Genomic DNA, 23420 nt, shown 5'->3' with positions numbered 1-23420 from the left:
GCCAGGATGGTCTCGATCTCCTGACCTCGTGATCCACCCGCCTTGGCCTCCCAAAGTGCTGGGATTACAGGCCTGAGCCACCATGCCCGGCTAATTTTTTGTACTTTTTAGTAGAGACGGGGTTTCACCGTGTTAGCCAGGATGGTCTTGATCTCCTGACCTCGTGATCCACCTGCCTTGGCCTCCCAAAGTGCTGGGATTACAGGTGTGAGCCACTGCACCCGGCCTTGTTGTCATCTTTTAAGCTGTTTTGAATCTTAATGTCTAAGGTGCCAAATGTAATCAGAAGAGGTAGCACAAACAATCCTTTCAGCTACATTGCTTGCAATTGGGATAGAGAATAGCTATAAAAAAATGTATTTAGGGAATTACTTGAATCTGCCCTTTTTACTCCCCACTAGTAGGTTAAATAAGATCTTCTCAAACCTTAGCTTCCACTCCTTATTAAATACAGATTTAATTCTCATTTTTTTGATGACTTTTAAAATGGGCACTAGCTGTGTCTTTTGGCTGCTTTGAAGGTTTCATTTGTCTGCAATGAAATATGAAACAATAAAACTTTTTTCTTTTGTGGAATCAAATTAATTTCTTAGAGTTATAGATTTATCAGAGACATTCTTTACATAAAACCTAGTTTTGCATTGCCTTAGAACTACCAGTTATTTATAGTGTAAATATGTGCCAGAAATTGAACAGGGATGGGAAGGGAGTCTAAAATGTTAAGTTAACATAATTTAGAGTCGTAACTGACTTAAGGCTTCCAAATTCCTGATAGAATTTAGTATTTTACATTGAGGTGTAATTTAGATTGATAATTGCAAAATTTTTAAATAAAGGTTTTATTAGATTATAATCTAAAATAATCAGACCTGTCCCCTGACAAATTATAGGACAGTAAGTGGAAGTAGGGTACAATAAGTGAAAGGCCCAGGAAATATAACCCGAAGTATATTTTGTTAATGTGAGGAAATTTTGGATATTTGATATGACTAGTTATAAGATTTGGAATTTCACTTTGTCAAATAGTGACACCTTACTGATGTTCCTTGGGTTAGGAAAAAAAAATGTTATTTATCTTTGTAAAAATTGCCTTTTGGTGTTGAGTGTTTCCTTTTTCTTTAAAAGATAGGAATTTAACCATGGTTACTTATTAAACAGATAAGGCATTTCAGGAGCAAAGTGGCTTGAATTATCTGTTGAATAGTTTATATTACAAAGAGAAAATAATTATCATTTTTCTGGTACCTTTTTTTTTTTTTAACTTTACCAAAAAGGAAGTCATTACATCCAAATTGCTAGGATCTTTTGACAAAATTAGCAGTGTATTTTCTTTGGTCCTTATTCCCCCCACCCCTATACTTAGAAAAAGAACTTACTGATTGTAACTAATAGGAGGTCTAACTACAATTTTGTGCACTTGGAAAATGGTTTAGAAAATTTTGGTAAGCATTAAGTGCTTCTTTGGCGGGAATGAGAAAGGATTATGTTATGAGTCAGGCTACCGATGATGAATAGAACAATGGTACCAGGCTTGGTAAATGAGAATACTTTAAGAAAAGCAAGGTCAGTAAGAAGCTGTGGAGCGTGAGCACTGTCTGTGTGTATCCTTTTTCTTTTTAGAGGCCTAGAGGATTTTGAAAATGGTACTGATGCCTTTTATGCCTGGATTCTAAATATAGACCATAATTCTTCAGTTTTTTAAAAAAATTCAAGACTTGACAGAATAATTGGCATTTAGAATTTTTATAAATTTTATCAAGTGAATCAAATTGACAGTGTTATTAATATTGTTACAGGTAACTTAGCTGTTAAGTTTAAAAAGCCAAATATCATGCAGGTTATTCCTTTATTGAAGTATGTTAAATCAAGATACTCCTAGAAGTAATCTTTAAAAGTGGGTACATAGGAAGATAAAGAATATGGCTATGTTAACCTACGATTGTTATTAGAATGAGAAAATTATATGCCCATCTGCAGAATCAGATATTTTGTAAAACATACTACATTTTTTATGTTTTCAATATTACGCCCAAATATTTTGAAAAGGATCTTTCTCTTAACTACTGTTAACTTTACCCATTATTTATTATTAAGTAGTCCTATTAATATAGTCATATCAGACAAGTGATATTAATGTGTGCAACCATCTGCGTGCGGCCATAGTCTTTTTTTTTCAATAGACTTTACTTTTTAGTAGTTTTAGGTTCACAGCAAAATTGAGCCATAGTCCTTTTTAATAGTAATCAGACATCATGATAGTGTTTGTTAAGGAATCTATTTCTGCTTTCAATTGCAGTGTGTATAGAAAATGTATTTTGCAGTCTCATTTTTTTATAATTGTTCTTTCAAAGTATTACCATTTCTACTGAATATAATATGTACAGTTTCATTATGAAAGAATTTACTAAGTAATTAACTGAAGTGAAACATGAAAAAACAATGGGTTTTACTGATGCTCTAAAAGAGAGAAGGCATTTTTTGAAATCTTTTTCATGTGGGAATAGGAGTGTCAATGTGTGTCTTGTGATTTGTTATTCTGTTTTTACTGCTTTAGGATTGAAAACTTTTACTTATGTATTTCACATTTTGGTGGCTTCAAACAGGATGAGAATTTTTTAGGTCTATTTTGAAAAAGCTGTGACACAAATGTGGGACATATACACATGCCAAAAATGTGTATAAATTGTTGAAGCTTCAAGGAGACATTAGTTTTTATAGACAACATTTATATTCTTGTCTTCATTGTTATTTAAAGTAGCTTCTATCCTAATTAATGCATCAATTACTACTGAACATGACTTGCTTATAAATTCAAAAGTATGTGTAAAATATTAACATTCACTTTTGGGGAAAAGCGTAGAACCCTTCAGAATCAAATTTCTGATTTTAAAATCAAAATTTACCATGCCTCATTTTTCTCCACTGTTAAAACTGGCTAGGCTTTGAACTGGCACTTCTTATTCTTGGGAGGAAGGATAGAGATTGTCTTAGGTTGGGCTGCAATGAAAGAATCCAAGACCACAAAGCTTGCATTTTAAATTTCAATGAAATTATTTGCTTCATGTCAGCATTAAGAAGACTTAAAATTTTGGTATATTTTGCACTTTCAGAAAGTTATCTTAAGAGTTAATGTAATGGAACTGCATATTGATATTTAAATTAAGAAAAAATTCTTACTGTTTGCATTTTGTTTTTTTCTTTTCTTTCCTTTTTTTTTTTTGCTTCCTACTGAAGTGTTTACATTTTAATATACTGTCAACTAGGGCCTAAGTGATACTATTTAATTGAATGGCTTTGGTATGTGTTAGTGATATTCTAAGAATATATTTAGTGTTTTTGGTGGGAGTATGTGATAGATTTTTAAAACTTTGTTATGGAAAACCTTAAACATTTACAAAGTAGATAGAATCAGGGAATGAACCCTAATCTCTTGTCCTCACTCATTTAATGTCATGTCTAGTCTGTTTTATCTTACTTGTTTTTTATTTTTGGGACAGAGTCTCGCCCTAGTCTCCCAGGCTGGAGTGCAGTGGCGCAATCTTGGTTCACTGCAACCTCCACCTACCAGGTTCCAGCAATTCTCCTGCCTCAGCCTCCCAAGTAGCTGGGATTACAGGCGCCCACTACCACACGCAGCTAATTTTTGTATTTTTATTAGAGACGGGGTTTCACCATGTTGGCCAGGCTCGACTCGAACTCCTGTCCTCCCTCAGGTGATCCACCCACCTCGGCCTCCAAAAGTGCTGGGATTACATGCGTGAGCCACCACACCCAGCTAGTCTGTTTTATTTTATACTACTCCATATTACTTTTCTCCCCACTTCTCCAATGATCATGAAGGGAATCCCAGACATCATGTAATTTCATTGATAAATATTTCAATGTGTAACTCTAAAAGAGAATACAAGTTATTTGTATTCCCTGCAAGTACTAGCTTTGTTGTGGGAAGTTCATGAGTGCTTGGAAACAGTCCTGTCATTGTATTTTATTGTAGTTAATTTGCATTTAGAAAGATCAAGAGTGTGTATTATTTAGGTATTATTAACAGTAAATCTCAAAGGATTTGAAATGTTGAATCTGTAAATAACAACAATGAAAACATTATGAATTACCATCATGTATATGCATGAAGTTATGTGACAGTCCTCATTTCAGAGATATACTACAATTTGCTTTGTCATTTGTTTCTATCCCCCTCTGTAATATGTTTATTTAAATGCCGATCATATAGCATTTAGTTTCAGGTGATATTCTATATTCCTCTATGTGTGTCATAAAAAGAAAGAGAAAGGTGAGAGAGAAGGGAGAAAGGGAGAGAGAAGGAAGGAAGGAAGGAAGGGGATATGGGACTGAGAAAAGAGAAAGATCAGAACAGGGTAAAGACCACAGATGAGATGCCAAATTGTGGAGCTAAAACCTCACCTTCTTCTCATTCTCACTCACCTGACCTCTCTCTTGGTCTTTCCTCTCCCCTTTTGTTGGTCTCCTCATTGGTTTATATCTTCTCTTGGCATTTACTGAACTTTGCCTGTCAAATTTAGGTCAGGAAGATTGCTGATTTTTTTCCTTAAAAGATGTTTTTATTATGTAGGAGTTGTGAGATAAAATTTAAACAAAATATTTTAGGACTGATTTGTTGTGCTTTATGTGCTTTTATATAGATTTTTAAGAATATTTATTGAAAGGAATTCAAATAGGTGCCTCCTATGGACTAGGCTGAACCTTTCTATTCTCTGGATGAATTTTATGGACACATTAATTTTCTATAATCTTTGGGTTCACTTTAAGTGGATTTGCTGGAAAATTGTATAATAATTTTTTCTTTTTCTCTGTGTTCCTTTTTGCCGTCTGTTTACTGGATGAAATGGATTCTGTTCAAATTTGACTCTGCAGTTCACAAGATTCCTTTGCAGTTCACCCTTGGAGGTAAGAGTTACTCACTGACCTTAATATTAGAATTGGTAATTGAACACCATTGTTGATATCTTTCATTAGGCATTTATTTGATAATTTAGGAGTGCTCATTTTGGTGTGACACATATATTCTTCAGTAACAGTAATGGAGTGAGTTACTGCAGGGTTTTTTTTTTGGATAAAAGTTTCTAGAAGTTATGTCAATAGCAATTCACTTTCATGACAGGTTATTGCCTCTTTTTAAGTATATTTTCTTTCTGAATAAGTAGAGAGAAATCAGTCCTTCATTTTAAAGAACTTGTTTAAAGAGGCTTGTTGTATCTTCATTACTCCTGTAACTGTTTATTTAACAGCAACCTTATGTTCTGTAAATTGCCATGGTATTAAAAGAGAGCTGGAAAAATCAGAGGCAAAGGCTGTCTTCAAGGAAGTTTCAGTTAGAGAGACCACTTTAAAATCCATGAGTTGACAAGAGAAGAGCAAAGTTATTGAGGTGCTGTTATAGCAAGGCAATATTCTGGGTTCTTCATTCACTTTTTCATTTAATCCTCATCATGGTTTTCAATATAGAACTGATAAAATTGTGAGATAAAGAAAAACTATTAGATGTTTAGAGAACTAGATATCGTTATGAGCTGCATTTGCAGAAAAACTTGTAGATGATCATCAAGACTTGGAAAAGGAAGTAGAGAAAGGGTGGAAGCAGAGTTATGTGAAGAAGTGGTGGGACTTAGAACCAAAACTGGGTAAGACCTTGCCTTCACTTACTAGCCATATGACATTGGGTAAATCACAACTGCCCTGAGCCTCATTTTTGTTATCTTTTAAATGCAAATAATAATTCCTACCTCTCAAATAAGTGATGGAAATGGAAGCAGCTATAAACTGTGCTAGTCACATCATGACACTATTTTGTGTTCTCCTCTTAGGCTTCAGCTCCACGCGATGAGACTCTGTTCCTTGCCTTGCACTTGTCCTTCCCTTTGTGCCTATTGTTTAATTCATTTTATGCTTTCCCAACTTGTTCAAATCATATTCGTCTTCAGGGTTGAGCCTCAATACTGTGTCCTTTCTGAGACCATTTCTGCTTTTATAACATTTTGTTTATTTGATTATTGAAACTATTACTGCTGATAATGTGGTGTGGCCTACACTGGCGCATTGAAAACGTGTGGTAGCCAGCTTGAGTGGTCACCAGGAGAAATGGACCAGACCAGAGAGGGTAGTCCCATCCAGGTTTGGTCACATTGTCTAAGTATCCAGGATCAACGGGGAAGCAAGAGTGGTATAGTGGAAAGAGCCTAGGCTTTGAAATGAGAGAGGCCTGAGTAGCCCACGGGCAAGTCATTGACTCTTGAGCCCTTTTCCCTGATCTAAAAATGGAGATAATAATACTTACAGGGATATTAAAATTAAATGAGATGATCTGTGGCAAACACTGAGCACAGCGTCTGGCAGATAGAATTTTAATTAAGAGTTAGGTGTGAAGTGAAAACCAAACCATAAAAAAGTTGAAGACAATGTAAGTTTTATAGCCCACTCTATAGTTATGGAAGCGCTTTCTAACTTCAAAAGCAATGGAAAGTATCAAAAAACAAAGAGTGAAAAAATTAATTTGAGTATGTAAAGATCCATAATTTTGTACATGAAAACAAATATAGCTAAAAGGCAACTTGGATAAAGTATGATGAAAGGGTTATACTTAATGTAATGATCTTTTAGAAGCAATTAATATGAATTTCTTTTTCATAAAATGTGGTTGGATTTTTATCAGGTAATTGATAAGATAAAATACAAATGGTAATAAATGTGTTTTAAATGTTTACTCCTATTAGTAATAAAAGAAATGCAGTTTAAAATGACAGTGATCTATAATTTTTTTTAACCTGTCAAGATATCTTATTTTTTAAGTGAATGCTTGACAAGATATAATGAGATGGGATGTTTATAAACTTCATCCTTTCTAGGAAGCAGTTTGGTCACATACACTAAAGGCTTTATATACATTTATACTTGTGGTTGAGTAATTGTAGTCCAATAATCACTGTCAGAGAGTTCATCAAAGATGCGGACAGAACTTACATAAAAATGAATGGTAAAAAATTGTAAACAATCTAAATGTACAACAGGAACACGTCAAATAAATTATGACACAGCCATATGATAGAACACCCTACAACCATTAAAATGGAGAATATGTTTTCGGAGTATATATTGATGAATAACACATATAAAATACATTTGATATATTGAGAGGTAAAAGCACGATGCAAAATTATACATGCAGATCTCAGTTTAAAAACAATTTAAGTGCACAGAAAAGTAGGAAGGAGATGCACAAAATGTTAACAACTACAAAGTGTTGTTTTATCCTTTACTCTTCCAGTAAAGGGCCCACAGTGGGTAGAGGTGCATTGGTAGCTTTTTGATAATGCTTCTTATAATCAGTGTTTGACAGGTGTACAACGGGAGTCTCTTTGATTTGATGTGGAAACAGCATCTAACCTTGGGAAAAAGGGGCTGGCAGGAACTTAGATGAGATAATGTTGATAATGTATAACGCTTTGCTCTCATTTTAGCAAAAGATTAGAGGAATGAACAGGAATAAGGGTTTTTAGCAGAAGGCAATTAGGCTGGGTTGGCTTTCCTGTACAGGGACCAAATAAGGAGGCTTGAGCTTGATGTCCACTTTACTGGGGCAAGTAGCAATTTAAGGCTACTACTCACCGATGGCAAAGATGCTTCTTAATAAATCTTAACAGTTGACGTCTCTCAAATGTAAGCTCATTGAGAGAGGACCCTGTTTTTCTTGTTTTCTTGCATTCCCATTCTTAGTATAGGTAGAATATAGTAGGCACTGAGTCAATAAATATTTGTTCAATGAATGAATGAACAAATGAATGAATGAATTTGGTGGGGCTAAGACTGAGAGTAGCAGTCTTTCATCCATAATTTGGCAGGACTCAGCTAAAAGTAGACAAGTTCCAATATTTACATTTTAATGTAGTTAACAGTCTGTCTTCCCAGTTAGATTGTAGCTACTTAAGATTGAGAGCTTTGTCCTTTGTAATCTTTGGATGCTCTCAGTTATAGATAGGTCTTGGAGTGTACCTAGAGTACACTAGCTGCAACTAGAGTATATAGAGTATACAAATATATATATGTGTATATATATATATATATGTATATATATATATTTTTTTGAGACAGAGTCTTGCTCTGTCACCCAGGCTGGAATGCAAATAGCACGATCTCAGCATACTGCAGCCTCTGCCTTCCATTTGAAGCAATTCTCCTGCCTTAGCCCCCCAAGTAGCTGGGATTACAGGTGCCTGCCACCATACCTGGCTAATTTTTATATTTTTAGTAAAGACAGGTTTCACCATGTTGGCCAGGCTGGTCTCGAACTCCTGACCTCAAGTGATCCACCCGCCTGGTCCTCCCAAAGTGCTAGAATTACAGGTGTGAGCCACTGCGCCCGGCCACAAATATATACTTTTAAATTACATATTACTACTCTGGTTAAGTATTGGGAATATATGTGTGGAAGTTTCACTCTTTGGTGAAAAGTAGTATCCAGAGTTTAATGATAATTTCTGTCTGTTTCTTTCTGCTTTCATCATTTAATGATCTGGAGTGGTATTTACCTTGGTTAATTATCTTTTTTATTACTGGGTTTATGACATTGGAGAGGAAGAGAAATCAAAATTAAAGATGACCAATGTAAGTCTCCTTTCTTGATGGGAAATATTTTGAGGGCTTTCTGTTGATATTTTTCTAGTTTGCAATTCCACAGGGGCCACTTGAGGACTTAAGTTAGTGGCAGCTACCCCTAAGTCTCCACCAGCAGCACTAAGCAGGGGCTGCTGTTCCTTTGCCACCACATAGTTCCTGACAGCCAAACCAAAGGCAAGGCAGGAGAGTGCTGGGAATCTCTGAATGTTTAATTTTGCCATTAAGCTTATGACTTAGCTGGAGAAGGAAAATTACAAATATGGTCTATACCCAGCACCTTCTTTAATTTTGAATAAAAGTCAAATTATTCTGGCAGAGACAGTAAAATACATGAGAGTTGCAGTTGAAAACAAAGCTGACTTTAAACTTCTCTTTCTCCACGATGACTACTGTGAGTGAACCATGTCCCTTTGTTGTAAGTCCTAAACAGTTAACTGCCACATGAATCTAATGAAATTGTCAGGTTATAGTAATTACATCAGTAATTTGATATGTTGTCATTTGAATGGACCATGTGTGGAGAGTCAGTTACTTCCCTCTGTGGGGCTGACCCTTTTACATTCCTGTAAGCTGAAGACTAATAGAGCTCATTAAGCTTTATGGGAAAAGAGCTTTTATCACCTCGTCAAGTCAGGCAACATATTTCCATTAGATCCCTAATTTCGGGTGGCTCTGTAGCTGCTGATATGTACTCCCCTGCTAGGCTTACACCGGACCCCGGCCTTACAGACATTTTTATTGACATTTCTAAGTCTGAATTACATTTTGTGTGGCACCACTTACAGATGTCTTCAATTAAATGTAGGTAAATAAAAGGGATTATGTATCAGAGCCCGAAAGATTCTTGAATTTCTCATCTGAGTCAAACTTTGCCAGCTAGTCCAGTAGGGCACAGTCTCATTGTCACTTTTGTAGGTAGAGAGCTATAGGAGAGGCATTTATAACAAAAGTTAAACCAGGTGTGAATGTAGGTCACCTAGGTTTCTCTTCAGGTGTGTCCTTCTGTTCCTTCATTTCAAAATTTTGTGTATTAATAGGATAATAACTTACTGATAAGTTAGCACCTCTGGTGTACAGGTACTGTGCTTTCCACTTTCCTTATTTTAATTCTTACAGAATGTCAATGAGGTAGATATTCCCAATTTTCTTATGAAGAAAATTGAACCCAGAGAGGTAGATTAGGTAGGTGCTCAATATCACAGCTACTAGTATGTGACAATAATCACAAGATAGGAAGGAAATAGAATGTGGTTAAGATTCTAACATTACATGAAGTGATATGATAGTATTTGAAAGAAGACCGTGATTAGTTAGGGAGTATTTAGTAAGCCCCAGAGCAGGGTTTCTCAACCTTGGTACTATCAGCATGGTGGGCTGGATAATTCTTTGTTGTGAGGAGCTGTCCTGCACATTATGGGAAGCTTAGCATCTCTGGCTTCTGCTCACTAGATGCTAGTAGGACTCACTCCCCTGAGTTGCAACAAAATGTCTCCAGACTTTGCCAAATGTCCCTAGGGGGACAAAATAGCTTCCTGTTGAAAACCACATCCCTAAAAAAGCCTTAAAAAAAATACAAAGAGGTATCGTTAATAAGCCAATTTAATGATAAAATGTTTCAGTCTAACAAAAGACAAGAAAAAGTGAACAAAAAACATGTGGGACAAATAGAACAAATAGCAAGATGGCCCACTTAAATTCAACCCTACTGATTATGATGGTACTAAATATAAATGGTCTAAGTGAAAACTCTGCTTCATGGTAATTCCTGTTTCTGAATGTCTGCACGTTCAACACTAGCCAGTGGTCATACATCAGGGGTCCCCAGTTCCCAGATTGGGACCAGTACTGCTCTGTGGCCTGTTAGGAACTGGGACACTCAGCAGGTGAGCAGCGAGTGAGCGAGCATTGCTGCCTGAGCTCCACTTCCTGTCAGATGTGCTGTGGTACTAGATTCTCATAGGAGCATGAACCCCATTGTGAACTGCCCATGTGAGGGAGCTGGGTTGTGAGCTGCTTATGAGAATCTAATGCCTGATGATCTGACTTGGAACAGTTTCATCCCTACACCTTCCCCTTCTCCCCTCTGACCCTTGTCTGTAGAAAAATTGTCTTCCACGAAACCAGTCCCTGGTGCCAAAAAGGTTGGGGACTGCTGTCATACATTAGCTAATGAGCTCTTTGGGAACTGAATTTTAAATTTTTTACGTTTTAGTTAACTTAAGGCTAAGTGGCCACATGTGGCTAGTGACTATACTATTAGGGCAGATTGGAACATTCCAATTAAAAGTCACAGATTGTCAGGCTAGATAAAAGGAAAAAATCAACATCCATCTTAAATACAAAGACATGGATAGGTTAAAAGTAAAAGGCTAGAGTAAAACACTACTATACAAATACTTATCCTAGGAAAGTTGGCTCATGTCTGTAATCCTAGCAACTCAGGAGGCTGAGGCAGGAGGATCAGTTGAACCCAGGAGTTTGAAACCAGCCAGGGCAACATAATGAGAACCCCCATTTCTAAAAGAAAAATAAAAAAATTATCTGGGCACAGTGGCGTGTGCCTGTAGTCCCAGCTGTGAGAGAGACTGAGGTGGGAAGATCATTTCAGCCTTGAAGTTTGAGGCTGCAGCGAGCTATGATTGCACCACTGCAATTCAGCCTGGGCAACAGAGTAATACCACATCTCTAAAAATAAAAATGAAAAAAAAAAAAACTTAAGAATTTTAAGTCAGAGTGGCTGTATTCTTATCAAAGTAGACTTCAGGGCGGCTGGGTGCTGTGGCTCATGCCTGTAATCCCAGCACTTTTGGAGGTCGAGGCAGGTGGATCACAAGGTCAGGAGTTCAAGACCAGCCTGGCCAATATGGTGAAACCCTGTCTCTACTAAAAATACAAAAATTAGCCGGCGTGGTGGCGGGCGCCTGTAATCCCAGCTACTCGGGAGGCTGAGGCAGGAGAATCGCTTGAACCCAGGAGGCGGAGGTTGCAGTGAACCAAGATCGTGCCACTGCACTCTAGCCTGGGTGACAGAAAGAGACTGTCTCAAAAAAAAGTAGACTTCAGGGCAAAGTTGGAAGAAAGAGTGACATTTCATAACAATAAAAAGGTCAATTCATCAAATGAATATGCAGTAATTTGAAATGCGATCCACTTAATAGAGCCTCAAGATAACATGAAATAAAAACTAATAGAACTGAAGGGAGAAATGTAGTAGTTGGGGACTTCAGGACAACTTTCTCAATAATTGATAGAACATTTAGACAGGAAATTAGAAGTAAAATAGGAAGCATGAACAACACTACCACACAGTATGCTCAAGAGTAGCAGTGCATGAGGTGTTGGCTAGCTATATGTATACCCCCCTTTAATTGCATGCAAATTGAAGGGTGGGTTATTCAGAAATCTCTAGAAAGGGGGCAGTAACTTCCGGGTGTTGCCATGGTCTTTGTAAACTGTCATGGCACTGGTAGGAGTGTCTTATGCCAATGAACAGCAAGGACAACTAGAGGTCACTTTTGATGCCATCTGCTGGTTCCTGCTGGTTTTTTCATTTCATTCTGTTGGGACTGGCAAATAAGTCCTACAGGTTTCCTACCTCAGTAGTATTCATTTGGCTGTTAGGAAGAAAAGAGGCGTGGCGCGTTAGCTCATGCTTGTAATCTCAGCACTTTGGGAGGTTGAGACAGGTAGATCACTTGAGCTCAGGAGTTTGAGACCAGCCTGGGCAACATGGCAAAACCACGTCTCTACAAAAAAAAAAAAAAAAAAAAATTAAAAAAATTAATCAGTTGTGGTAGTGTGTGCCTGTAGTCCCAGCAATTCTGGAGGCTGAGGGAGGAGGATCACCTGAGCCCAGGAGTTCAAGGCTGCAGTAAGCCTTGATCACAACACTGCACTCCAAAGAAAGAAAAGAAAGAACCATAGGAACCTAACCATCTCTTGAGTCTGTCAACGTAAGAAGCATCATTGCTTGGAGTAGCTGTAGATATCAAGGTCTCTCCAATGGCTAGAATTCAGAAGGAATGGCTGTTACTCAAAACTGGGTCCTGTACGGAGCTTGCAGAGTCAGCAGTAAAGGGATGAGGTGGTCGGAAGGTTGAGTCGTTAAGCTGAGGAAGGGAGTTAATTTTACTGAACGAAGAGAACACCGAAAATCAAATATCCAGAAAGCTGGCCCAAATTCGAGAGCAGTGGAGATAAGGCTAGGAAGAGGGCTGAGCTGGTGAATTGGGGGAAGCTTTTACCTGCTCTCTGGTCTAAGGCCTGGGAGGCTCAGCTGTGTTTAAAGAGCCAGGCCCAGGGAACAGAGAGGTAACTACTTGGGGGACTAGACATCTTCAGAGAATAATTGGCACTCTGCCCTTGGTACTGAATTGAATCAGAAGCAGAAAGCTAGGCTGTGGCTTGATCCATTGGGCAAAAGCAGAAAATAGGAGTACATTGTTGTTAACTCTAGTCATGAGGGCTTATGGTACTTCAGTTAGTTTTTGGATGTGACCTGATAATTGAGTCAGTGTAAGTTGCAGCCATCTCTCTCTTTTTTTTTTTTTAATTTAAGTTTTAGGGTACATGTGCACAATGTGCAGGTTAGTTACGTATGTATACATGTGCCATGCTGGTGCGCTGCACCCACTAACTCGTCATCTAGCATTAGGTATATCTCCCAATGCTATCCCTCCCCCCTCCCCCCTACTCCCACCCCACAACAGTCCCCAGAGTGTGATGTTCCCCTTCCTATGTCCATGTGATCTCATTGTTCATTTCCCACCTATGAGTGAGAATATGCGGTGTTTGGTTTTTTGTTCTTGCGATAGTTTACTGAGAATGATGATTTCCAATTTCATCCATGTCCCTGCAAAGGACATGAACTCATCATTTTTTATTGCAGCCATATATCTCGTGATATCAACTGGAAGTCTTTTCCTAGAAACCAGTCCCATATGATAAATGTACCAAAGTTGATTTCTGAGAATAAAAGAAAGTACATTTAGAATAAAAAACTAAACAGTAAATAAAAAATGCCAGGAGTTTCCTGGCTGAAGATTTTCCTGCTTGGGGCTTGGATTAGTATAGGCATCTTAAAATCCAAGTCATTCAAGACATCTTTTGGCTGGGTCAGTCTTCCGTTAGCGAGTAGTGGTGTTGCTGCAAGCACCTTTCAGTTGTGTTGAAAATTAGGGTCATCTGCCTTCACAATTTTCATTGCCCATTAGATGCGCATGAATGCTTCAGAAAATGTTTGAATAGAAAATCCTGGGGTGGATTAGTTTCCATGGGGACATCAGTCTTGTTTGATGTTGGCAGTCATTGAGTTCTCTGTCTGGGTTGTCACTGTGGGATATATTTTTCCCTCATAAGAAATATTGTAAAAGCAGGAGTCTCAAATTGAACTGACGTTAAGTAAGGGCTCACATAAGCATAGTTACTCTGGATTCTAAGGTGTTTACTAGAGTGCTTAATAAACATTGACCTGTAGAATTGAGAAGTTTGGGATTCTGTTACTTAGCCTTTTTGACAGTGCCTCACTAAAAGTCTTTTTGTTGGAGAATTAGGATTTAAAATAAAAGGAAATGTCAAAGTAAAGAAAGTAACTTAAATAACAACATCCTGATATTTATCTATTTGTTCTGCAGTAAAAATGCAGAAGTAAATTTCTTATTTCTGTCCAACTTATTAAAAACATTTACTGTACTTCCTTTCTCAATTACATAAGCTTGGTAAAGTTTCTTTAAAATTTTTATTTCAGTGCTTCTAGTATTAAGTTGTGAATGTTGGGGTAAACCTTTTTGCTTTCATGGAAACATTTAAATTCCAAAGAATTATGTCATTGAAAAATACATTTCTTTATTCATCCTTTGGTTTAGTAAGTGGCTAAAATCTCTTACCTCTTGTGTTGACTAGAGCACGTTGATACACTGTGATTGTGTGTTGGCATGGTGGACTGCAGAAGCAGTGTCCAGCAAGACAGACACTAAACCGAGAGTTGGGAATTTCAGGCTTTGGTCTTTCTTAGCATTCCCCTAAATTGGCTTTGTGGCCTTGAGCAAGCCCCTTAGTCACCCTGACCCTTCCTTTTCTCACTTACAGAGTAAGAGTATTCCAGATAAAGAGGTCCCTCAAAACTAAGTGAACTTAGCCAACATGTCAACACGTATTATAGCGTTTTCTCATTCTTAGATATTATGACCAAAGCCAATAAAATTCACTTCCCCAACCTACTATACTTTGTCAAGTTTTGTCTCCACTATGCTGTTTTATGTTCTGTAACAAGCTGCCACTTTGGAATAATCCTACTCACATTTTCCTTAAAAAGCAAGTCTTTTTTACAAAAATTATTTTATATTTTGTGAGATGGAGCCTCACTATGTTGCCCAGTCTGGAGTGCAGTGGCATGATCTTGCTCGCTGCAACCTCCGCCTCCCAGGTTCAAGCCATTCTCCTGCCTCAGCCTTCCGAATAGCTGGGATTACAGGCACCTGCCACCATGCCTGGCTAATTTTTGTATTTTTAGTAGAGACAGGGTTTCACCATGTGGGCCAGGTTGGTCTTGAACTCCCGACCTCAAGTGATCCACCCACCTTGGCCTCCCATAGTGTTGAGATTACAGGCATGAGCCACCATGCCAGGCCTAAAAATCAAGTCTTACACGATTACTCTGCTGACACAAATGTATGTCTCTTACTTTTTCCCTTAATATGGCCTGAACCATCCATATTAATTACATCTCTTAATAAAATAATAACTTTTCTTTCATAGGGAGAAATGGGAGATAGCTCGAGAAGTAACTGTTTTATATGAGCATTATAACAGACTGAGAAAGTATGTAAATCACAAATTTCACAATTTTCTTGCATATCCTTTCTTTCTTTCTTTCTTTTTGGAGACGGAGTTTTGCTCTTATTGCCTAGGCTGGAGTGCAATGGCACGATCTCAGCTCACGGCATCCTCCACCTCCCAGGTTCAAGCTATTCTCCAGCCTCAGCCTCCTGAGTAGCTGGGATTACAGGCATGTGCCACCACGCCTGGCTAATTTTGTATTTTTAGTAGAGACAGGCTTTCTCCATGTTGGTCAGGCTGGTCTCGAACTCCCGACCTCAGATGATCTGCCCGCCTCGGCCTCCCAAAGTGCTGGGATTACAGGCGTGAGCCACCGTGCCTGGCCCTTACATATCGCTTTTATACCTTCTTATATACATTTTAAAGTGGCAAAGATAAGCATGTTTGTTGACAGACCCCAGAGATGTAGCCATTCTGTAGTATATATATATAATATATATAAAATATATATAATATATAAAATATATATGTTATATATAAAATATATATTATATATCATATATATAAAATATATATTATATATCATATATATAAAATATATATTATATATCATATATATAAAATATATATTATATATCATATATATATAAAATAAGGAAAAGTAGGTAAACTTTTAATTATGGTCATTGTTTTAGTGTTTGTTCCTAGTTAGAAACTATTCAGGTATCCAAAGATGATTTAAGTTGTTGATTTACATTAATTTACGTTTTAAAATTACCTAAGGATCTTCAAAGTTATGGTGAAGCCAACCCAAACCAAAATATATAAAAATGTTTGTCATTTGTTCAGCATCACGAGGGGAAATACAAATCAAAACCAAAATGAGATATCACTTCATACCTATTAGGTGGGCTATTATCAAAAAAATGGAAAACGGTAACTGTTGGCATGGTTGTAGAGAAATTGGAGCTCTTGTGCATTGCTGGTGGGAACATGAAATGGTACAGCTGCAGTGGAAAAATGTATAACAATTCCTCAAAACATTAAAAGTAGAATTACCATGTCATCTGGCAATTCCACTTGTGCATATATACACAAAAGAAAATAGGGACTTGAACAATATAGCAGTGTTCAGAGCAGCATCATTCACAGTAGCCAAAGGTAGAAGCAACCCAAGTATTCATCAGTGGATGAATGGATAAACAAAATGGTGTATAGATATGAAGGAATATTATTCAGCCTTAAAAAGGAGGGAAATTCTCAATCACACATGCTGAATGAACCTTGACAATATTATGCTAAGTGCAATAAGCCAATTACAAAAGGACAAATATTATATGATCTACTTACATGAGGTACATAGAGTAGTCAAGTGGCTACAGCTAGAAAGTGAAGTAATGGTTGCCAGGGGCAGTGGAGAGGAGAGAATGGAGAGTTAATTATTTAATGGGTACGTAGTTTCTGTCTGGGATGATCAAAAAAATTATGGATGGATTGTGTGGATAGTTACATGATAATGTGAATGTACTTGATGATGCTAAACTGTACACTTACCAATTGTTAAAATGGGTATGTAGGTTGATTCTGTTTCTTTGCCGTTGTGAATAGAGCTATGATGAATGTATGAGTGCCTGTGTCTTTTTGGCAGAATGATTTATTTTCCTTTAGGTATATGCCCAATAATGGGATTGCTGGGTCAAATACTATTTTTAGTTCTTTGAGAAATCTCTACACTGCTTTCCACAGTGGCTGAACTAGCCCATCAAAGGTGGAGTGGATAAAGAAAATGTAGTACATATACACCGTTGAATACTATGCAGCCATAATAAAGAACAAAATGATGTCTCTTGCAGCAGCATGGATGCAGCTGGAGATCATTATCCTAAGCAAACCAACACAGAATCAGAAAACCACATGTTCTTGCTTTTAAGTGGGAGCTAAACCTTGGGTACACATGGACATAAAGATGGGAACAGTAGACAGTGGAGGCTATGATAAAAAGAAGGGAAGTGGGGCAAGGGTTGAAAAACTGACTGTTGGGTACTAGGCTTAACTACCTGGGTGTTGGGACGATTTGTATCCCAAACCTTAATATACAACATACCCGTGTAACAAACCTGCATCTTTACTCTCTGAATCTAAAATAAAAGTTGAAATTTTTAAAAAACCCAAAGTGAAGTAAACAATAAAAATAAAAAAGTGGTTCAAACAAATTTTATGGATAGTTTACTATAAATAAAAAAGTTTAAACAATGTTTATCAGAATTATAATTCAATGTAGTTGAACACAAACTTAGATTTTTCAAAATCTTCAGCATTACAGAGGTATGATGTTAGCTTTTTTTGATTAGTAAACCAATGAGTAGTTTTGGAAGTTCAGTTGAACTATTCTCGTTAGAAACCAACCCCTATATGACATCCTTCATTTTGTTACGCTTCGTTGCACTTCTCAGATACACCGTTTTTTACAAATTGAAGGTTTGTGGCAATCCTATGTTGAACAAGTCTTTTGGTGTCATTTTTCCAGCACCATTTTTTGGCACTGAAATATTTTTAAATCAACATATATATATTGCATTTGGATGTGCTGTTGCACACTTAATAGACTACAGCATAGTGTAAACAATAGGAAAACCAGAACATGTATGTGATTTGCCTTAATGTGATGTTCACTTTATTGCAGTGGTCTGGAACAAAACCCATAGTACCTGCAAGATGTCTATATTATTACTATTATCTTTTTGAGACAGATTCTGGCTCTTCCACCCAGGCTGGAGTGCCGTAGCATGATCTCGGCTCACTGCAGCCTCCTCCTCCTGGGTTCAAGCGATTCTCCTGCCTCAGCCTCCTGAGTAGCTGGTATTACAGGTGCCCACCACCACACCCAGCTAATTTTTGTATTTTACGTAGAGACGGGATTTCTTCTTTTTGGCCAGGCTGGTCTCCAACTCCTGCCCTCAAGTGATCTGCTCGCCTTGGCCTCCCAAAGTGCTGGGATTACAGGTGTAAGCCACTGCGCCCGGCCAGGTATGCCTGTATTATTTTTAAAAATCTACTCATGTATTATACTTAATACTAATAATTCTGAGAAAAGTGATAACTTTTTTCCCCTCAGACCAAACATTTTAAACTAGCTTTATTTATCCAAAGATTCACCTTGGTTATATATACGTGGATTCTTTTTTTTTTTTTTTTTCTTTTGAGATATAGTTTTGCTCATGTTGCCCAGGTTGGAGTGCAATGGTGTGATCTCAGCTCACTGCAGTCTCTGCCTCCTGGGTTCAAGCGATTGTCCTGCCTCAGCCTCCCGAGTAGCTGGTATTACAGGTGCCCACCACCACACCTGGCTAATTTTTGTATTTTTAGTAGAGACCAGGGTTTCACCATGTTGGCCAGGCTGGTCTTGAACTCCTGACCTTAGGTGATCCTCCTACCTCAGCCTCTCAAAGTGCTGGGATTACAGGTGTGAGCCACCACACCTGGCCTATACTTGGATTCTTAAAAATGTTTCTGAGCTAGCAGTTTCTGTTAAGAGTTTCTTTAGTTTCTGTGAATTTGGAGAATATTTTAATTTATATACATGCTTTCTTATCTCTGTAAATCAATTTTACAGAGCTCTTCTGTTTAAGAGCTGTAACATGTAATTTATTAATACCCTCTGGAGGTAGGAAAATATTTCACATACAATGAGAAATAACGGCTTTTTCGAATTATAGATGCAGAAACATGTAGAGGGCTTTTCGCTTCAGTTCTACAACTTCAGCCATAGATCACAAGTAAACACAGAAACTCATCGTTTCAGATCTCACAGGAGCTGTTCTCCTTAATTGATTAACTCACAAATATACAATTAGACAAACAAAAGGACTAACAAACCAGATTCTCTGTCATCTGTCATCCAACAGAGAATAGGTTTCTGTCATCCATCCAACAGAGACCATAAATGAAATCTACCTATTACTGTTGCAATCTTGCCAGTGCACCATGTTTCAGTCTTGTCATCTGAGGTAGTACATGGAATTATTTGTCTCACGACCAAGAAAATTAAGGAGTGTGGACACAGAGTGAGATTGGAGCGAAAGTTTAATAAGTGAAAGAAAAAAGCTGTCCACAGCAGAGAGGGGGCCTGGGAGAGGGTTGCCATTTTTACAGTGGAATACAAAAGCTTTTATAAGAATCCCCCCTCATCTCTGTAGCTGTTTGTGTAACTTCCCTTACGTGTGAAGCTGTCTGTGTAACTCCCCTTATCTGTGCAGCTGCGGGCATGTCTTTAGGCAAGCACAAAGTACAGCTTCTCTTGGTTATGCAACTGTGGGTTTGTTTTGGGTAAGGTCTACCCTTCCCTGTGCAAGTTCCTGTGGAACCCACCGTGTACATGCCTGAAAAGGGGAGGAAACTTTTTCCTGGGAGCCCGTGGGTTACACCAAGAACAAAGGCTTCTGTATTGGGCCTTGCTTTCTTACCTGTGCAGCTGCAGCCTGAGTTTTCACCAGGCTGCTCTATTTGTGCCTGCAGCTTGATTTTTTAGGGTGTTTCTGTGTTTGAAGGAGTTTTACCAAAGACCTATCCTAACTGTCTGCCTGACCGTTTTTTTTTCCTTTCTCATTACTACCATCCCTGGGGATAATATATGGGTCACAAGTGAATCAGAAACACAAAGGCACAAACTTAGTGGAGAAGCAGAAAAATACATAGAGAAACAGTGAGCAAAGTTAGAGCTTTATGGCTGCATGAGCATCTCTTTGGGAGCCAAGAAAAGTTGTGTTAGGCTTAACAGACTGTGAGGTGTGTTTCTTATTTACTTAGCTCCATCTAGTCTACTTGAGCTTCTCAGTGGATGACCTCCAGAACTGCTGACTATAATTTTTAAAAAGATAAAATTGTGACCTTCATGCAAATAGAGGACAAACACGTGCCAAATATTGACTCAGTTAGTGCAAAACCAGTAAGGCATTAAAACTGGTACAAAGAGCATTTAAGAATATGTGCAGATATTAAGATATATGCATGTGATTGAGATGAGATTGCTAGATTAGATAAAAACAACTGGTTATTGTCTTACATGGTGGTAAACCATGTAAGGGATTATTTGTTCCCCACCCCCAACAGAAATCCACAAGTTAACCTCTGCACCTGCAGAGTTGTAAAATAACCCAGTCAATAGAAAATCAAGCCTAGAGCTTCACTGAAAGAATACCCAGTGCTGTAGTCTGAATGTTGGTAGTCCCCCAAAATTTATATGTTAGAACCTAATACTCGGTGTCATAGTATTCTAAGAGGTGAGGCCTTTTGGAAAGTGATTATGTTATACGTGCTCTGCCCTGAATAATGGGATTACGTGCCCTTATAAAAGTGGTTGAAGGGAGCTACCTTCCCCTACCATCATGTGAGGAGACAGAAGCCACCATTTATGAGTAACAAACCCTCACCAGACACCAAATCTGTTGGTGCCTTGAACTTGTACTTCCCAGCCTCGAGAACTGTGCATAGTAAGTTTCTATTCTTTATAAAATGCCCAGTCTAAAGTATCTTGTTATAGCAGCCTGGATAGACTAAGACACCCAATAATTACTCTTTTCAGATAATCTTTCTACCACCTATTTTTTTTTAAACAATGATTTAAGTTGAGTATTCCTTCTCTGTTCTATTTAATAATTACACATTAAGTATGCCATATCTGAAATGCCTGGAAGCAAAGTATTTCAGATTTTGGGTTTTTTTCAGATTTTGAAATATTTTCATTATACTTACTGGTTGAGCATCCCAAGCCTGAAAATCTAAAATCTGAAATGCTCCAATATGCATTTCCTTTGAACATCATTTCTCAGTGCTCAAAAAGTTTCTGATTATGGAGCATTTTTGGGATGCCTGACCTGAACTAGTAATTCTTCAATTTAGTTTTTTTTTTTTTTTTTTTTTTGAGACGGAGTCTAACTTTGTTCCCCAGGCTGGATCAGTGGCATGATCTCTGCTCACTGCAAGCTCCACCTCCTGGGTTCACGCCATTCTCCTGCCTCAGCCTCCCGAGGAGGTGGGACTACAGGTGCCCGCCACCATGCCTGGCTAGTTTTTTGTATTTTTAGTAGAGACGGGGTTTCACCATGTTAGCCAGGATGGTCTCGACCTCCTGACCTCGTGATCCGCCCACCTCGGCCTCCCAAAGTGCTGGGCCACCGCACCCGGCCTCTTCAATTTAGTTTTTTAAAACTCTTTAGATTATAACATTAATGCATGTTTATTGAAAAATACAGAAAATAGAGGAAAAGAATTTAAAAATTACTCATAATCGCTCCATTGATAATACTAAATTTATTTTCCCCTGTCTTTAGTGTCTAATTGTCAGCCAGAAAATTAGGAATCTGTTGCACTTGATTTTTAAGTAACTTATCTAAAACTATGTGCTATTTTAACAGTGAGCATTACTAGTTGCGTTTTCCAAATTTATTATTTTTTCATTTCTTAACTGTAGACTATTATTTCAAAATTTTAAATTTAGTTTTTGATGTTTTAGAGAAATGAAGCCACAGTGGCTTAGCACATCTTTGTGTTTCTATTATTTATTTATTTTTTTGAGACAGAGTCTTGCTGTGTCGCTCAGGCTGGAGTGCAGTGGTGTGATTTCAGCTCACTGCAACCTCTGCCTCCCGGGTTCAAGTGATTTTCCTGCCTCAGCCTCCCAAGTAGCTGGGATTACAGACACCTGCCACCATGTCCGGCTAATTTTTGTATTTTTAGTAGAGAAGGGGTTTCGCCATGTTGGCCAGGCTGGTCTCAAACTCCTGACCTCAAGTGAGCTGCCTGCCTCTGCCTCACAAAGTGTGTGTTTCTATTTTTCAAACTTCGGTGAAGTGTTTCATGAAACTGTTAAAAAAAATAGAAAAGCAAAACAGTTGCAGGAGTAAGTTATTTTAACACAATGCAGACTTTGTATCAGGTGCCTAAAAGGATTACCTTTGGGTGCCTCCATTAACTGTTATTTACTAAAAATTCGGGACATTAATTGTCTCATCATAGATTTTTGTATTGTACAGGTACAATGTGGGAGGTATTTTCAGCTGCTTTGGAAGAGAAGAGAACTCAGGTTCTGCTCTCTTAAAGCCCCTGAAGACTTTCAGTCTTCCTATCTTTGAACTTTGTAGTAAATCCCCTCAAATACTGGCCTAATGCCTGGCATATGACTCTCCAGTCTCCTGTTCTTTTGAGTTTTTACTGTGTTCTGGGCATAACTAAGGTACATAGAAGCAGGTGGGTAAAGAGACAGGTATACTTCATCAGAGTAAATATGCACCCATTTTGGGAGCAGTTTGGCTGGAAGCCAGAATTAGCCTATTAATATTGATGACATTTCTACATAGTGCCTTTGGTATTATACCACATAGGTCATTAATCACAGAAGTCATTCCTTTCCTCCCCAACATTTAAGGTGGTTTTTCTTTTGTATAGGTAGAGGTGAAATTTATTATTATTTTTTCTTGTTATCAGCTAAATCCTTGAAATTGAGGAATTAGTTAATTAATTCTTTCAGATATCCAAAATATGCAAAACTGCAGACTGGTAAAGATAAGTTACTAAATTTTGCTAGTCACATGACAGATTTATATATGAGGAAATGAAAGATAACTGCTGTTTAAGTAACTTTGCTGTTAAGTTAGCTACTGATATAATTTTGTAGACTCCATCTCAAAAAACAAAACAAAACAAAACAAAAACAATAACTGACCTAGACTTTTTATAGTCTGCAAAGTGCTTTTATTTGTATATTGTTGTTTCTCACAACTAATGACAATTGAGACTGACCGGTAGTATGATTCTTGTTTAAAAATGCAGACATTGAAACTTTTATTTTTTATGTTTTTATTTTTTGAAACAGGGTCTTGCTCTGTTGCCCAAGCTGGAGTGCAGTGGCACGATCTCGCCTCACTGCAACCTCTGCCTCCCAGGCTCAAGTGATCCTCCCACCTCAGCATCCAGAGTAGCTGGGAGTACAGGCATGT

General features: G+C 37.8%; 1 protein-coding gene across 50 annotated transcripts in view; it reads left to right on the top strand.

Annotated features, from left to right (window-relative positions):
• ATE1 (arginyltransferase 1) overlaps window positions 1-23420 on the top strand; it is a 187536-nt gene that overhangs the window by 53463 nt on the left and 110653 nt on the right. For all 50 annotated transcript variants that reach the window (XR_010147044.1, XR_010147043.1, XR_010147046.1 and 47 more), the window contains one exon: window positions 4894-4926. Coding sequence is in view for 43 of the 50 variants with exons in the window: in XM_003312792.7 (XP_003312840.1) it covers window positions 4894-4926 (33 nt within the window). In the remaining 7 variants the exon portion in view is untranslated. The remainder of the gene's footprint in view (window positions 1-4893; window positions 4927-23420) is intronic.

This window comes from Pan troglodytes, chromosome 8 (genome assembly GCF_028858775.2).
Source record: "Pan troglodytes isolate AG18354 chromosome 8, NHGRI_mPanTro3-v2.0_pri, whole genome shotgun sequence".
NCBI classification, from domain to species: domain Eukaryota; kingdom Metazoa; phylum Chordata; class Mammalia; order Primates; family Hominidae; genus Pan; species Pan troglodytes.
The sequence above is the reverse complement of the archived record's forward strand: the minus strand, read 5'-3'. Positions and strand labels throughout refer to the sequence as shown.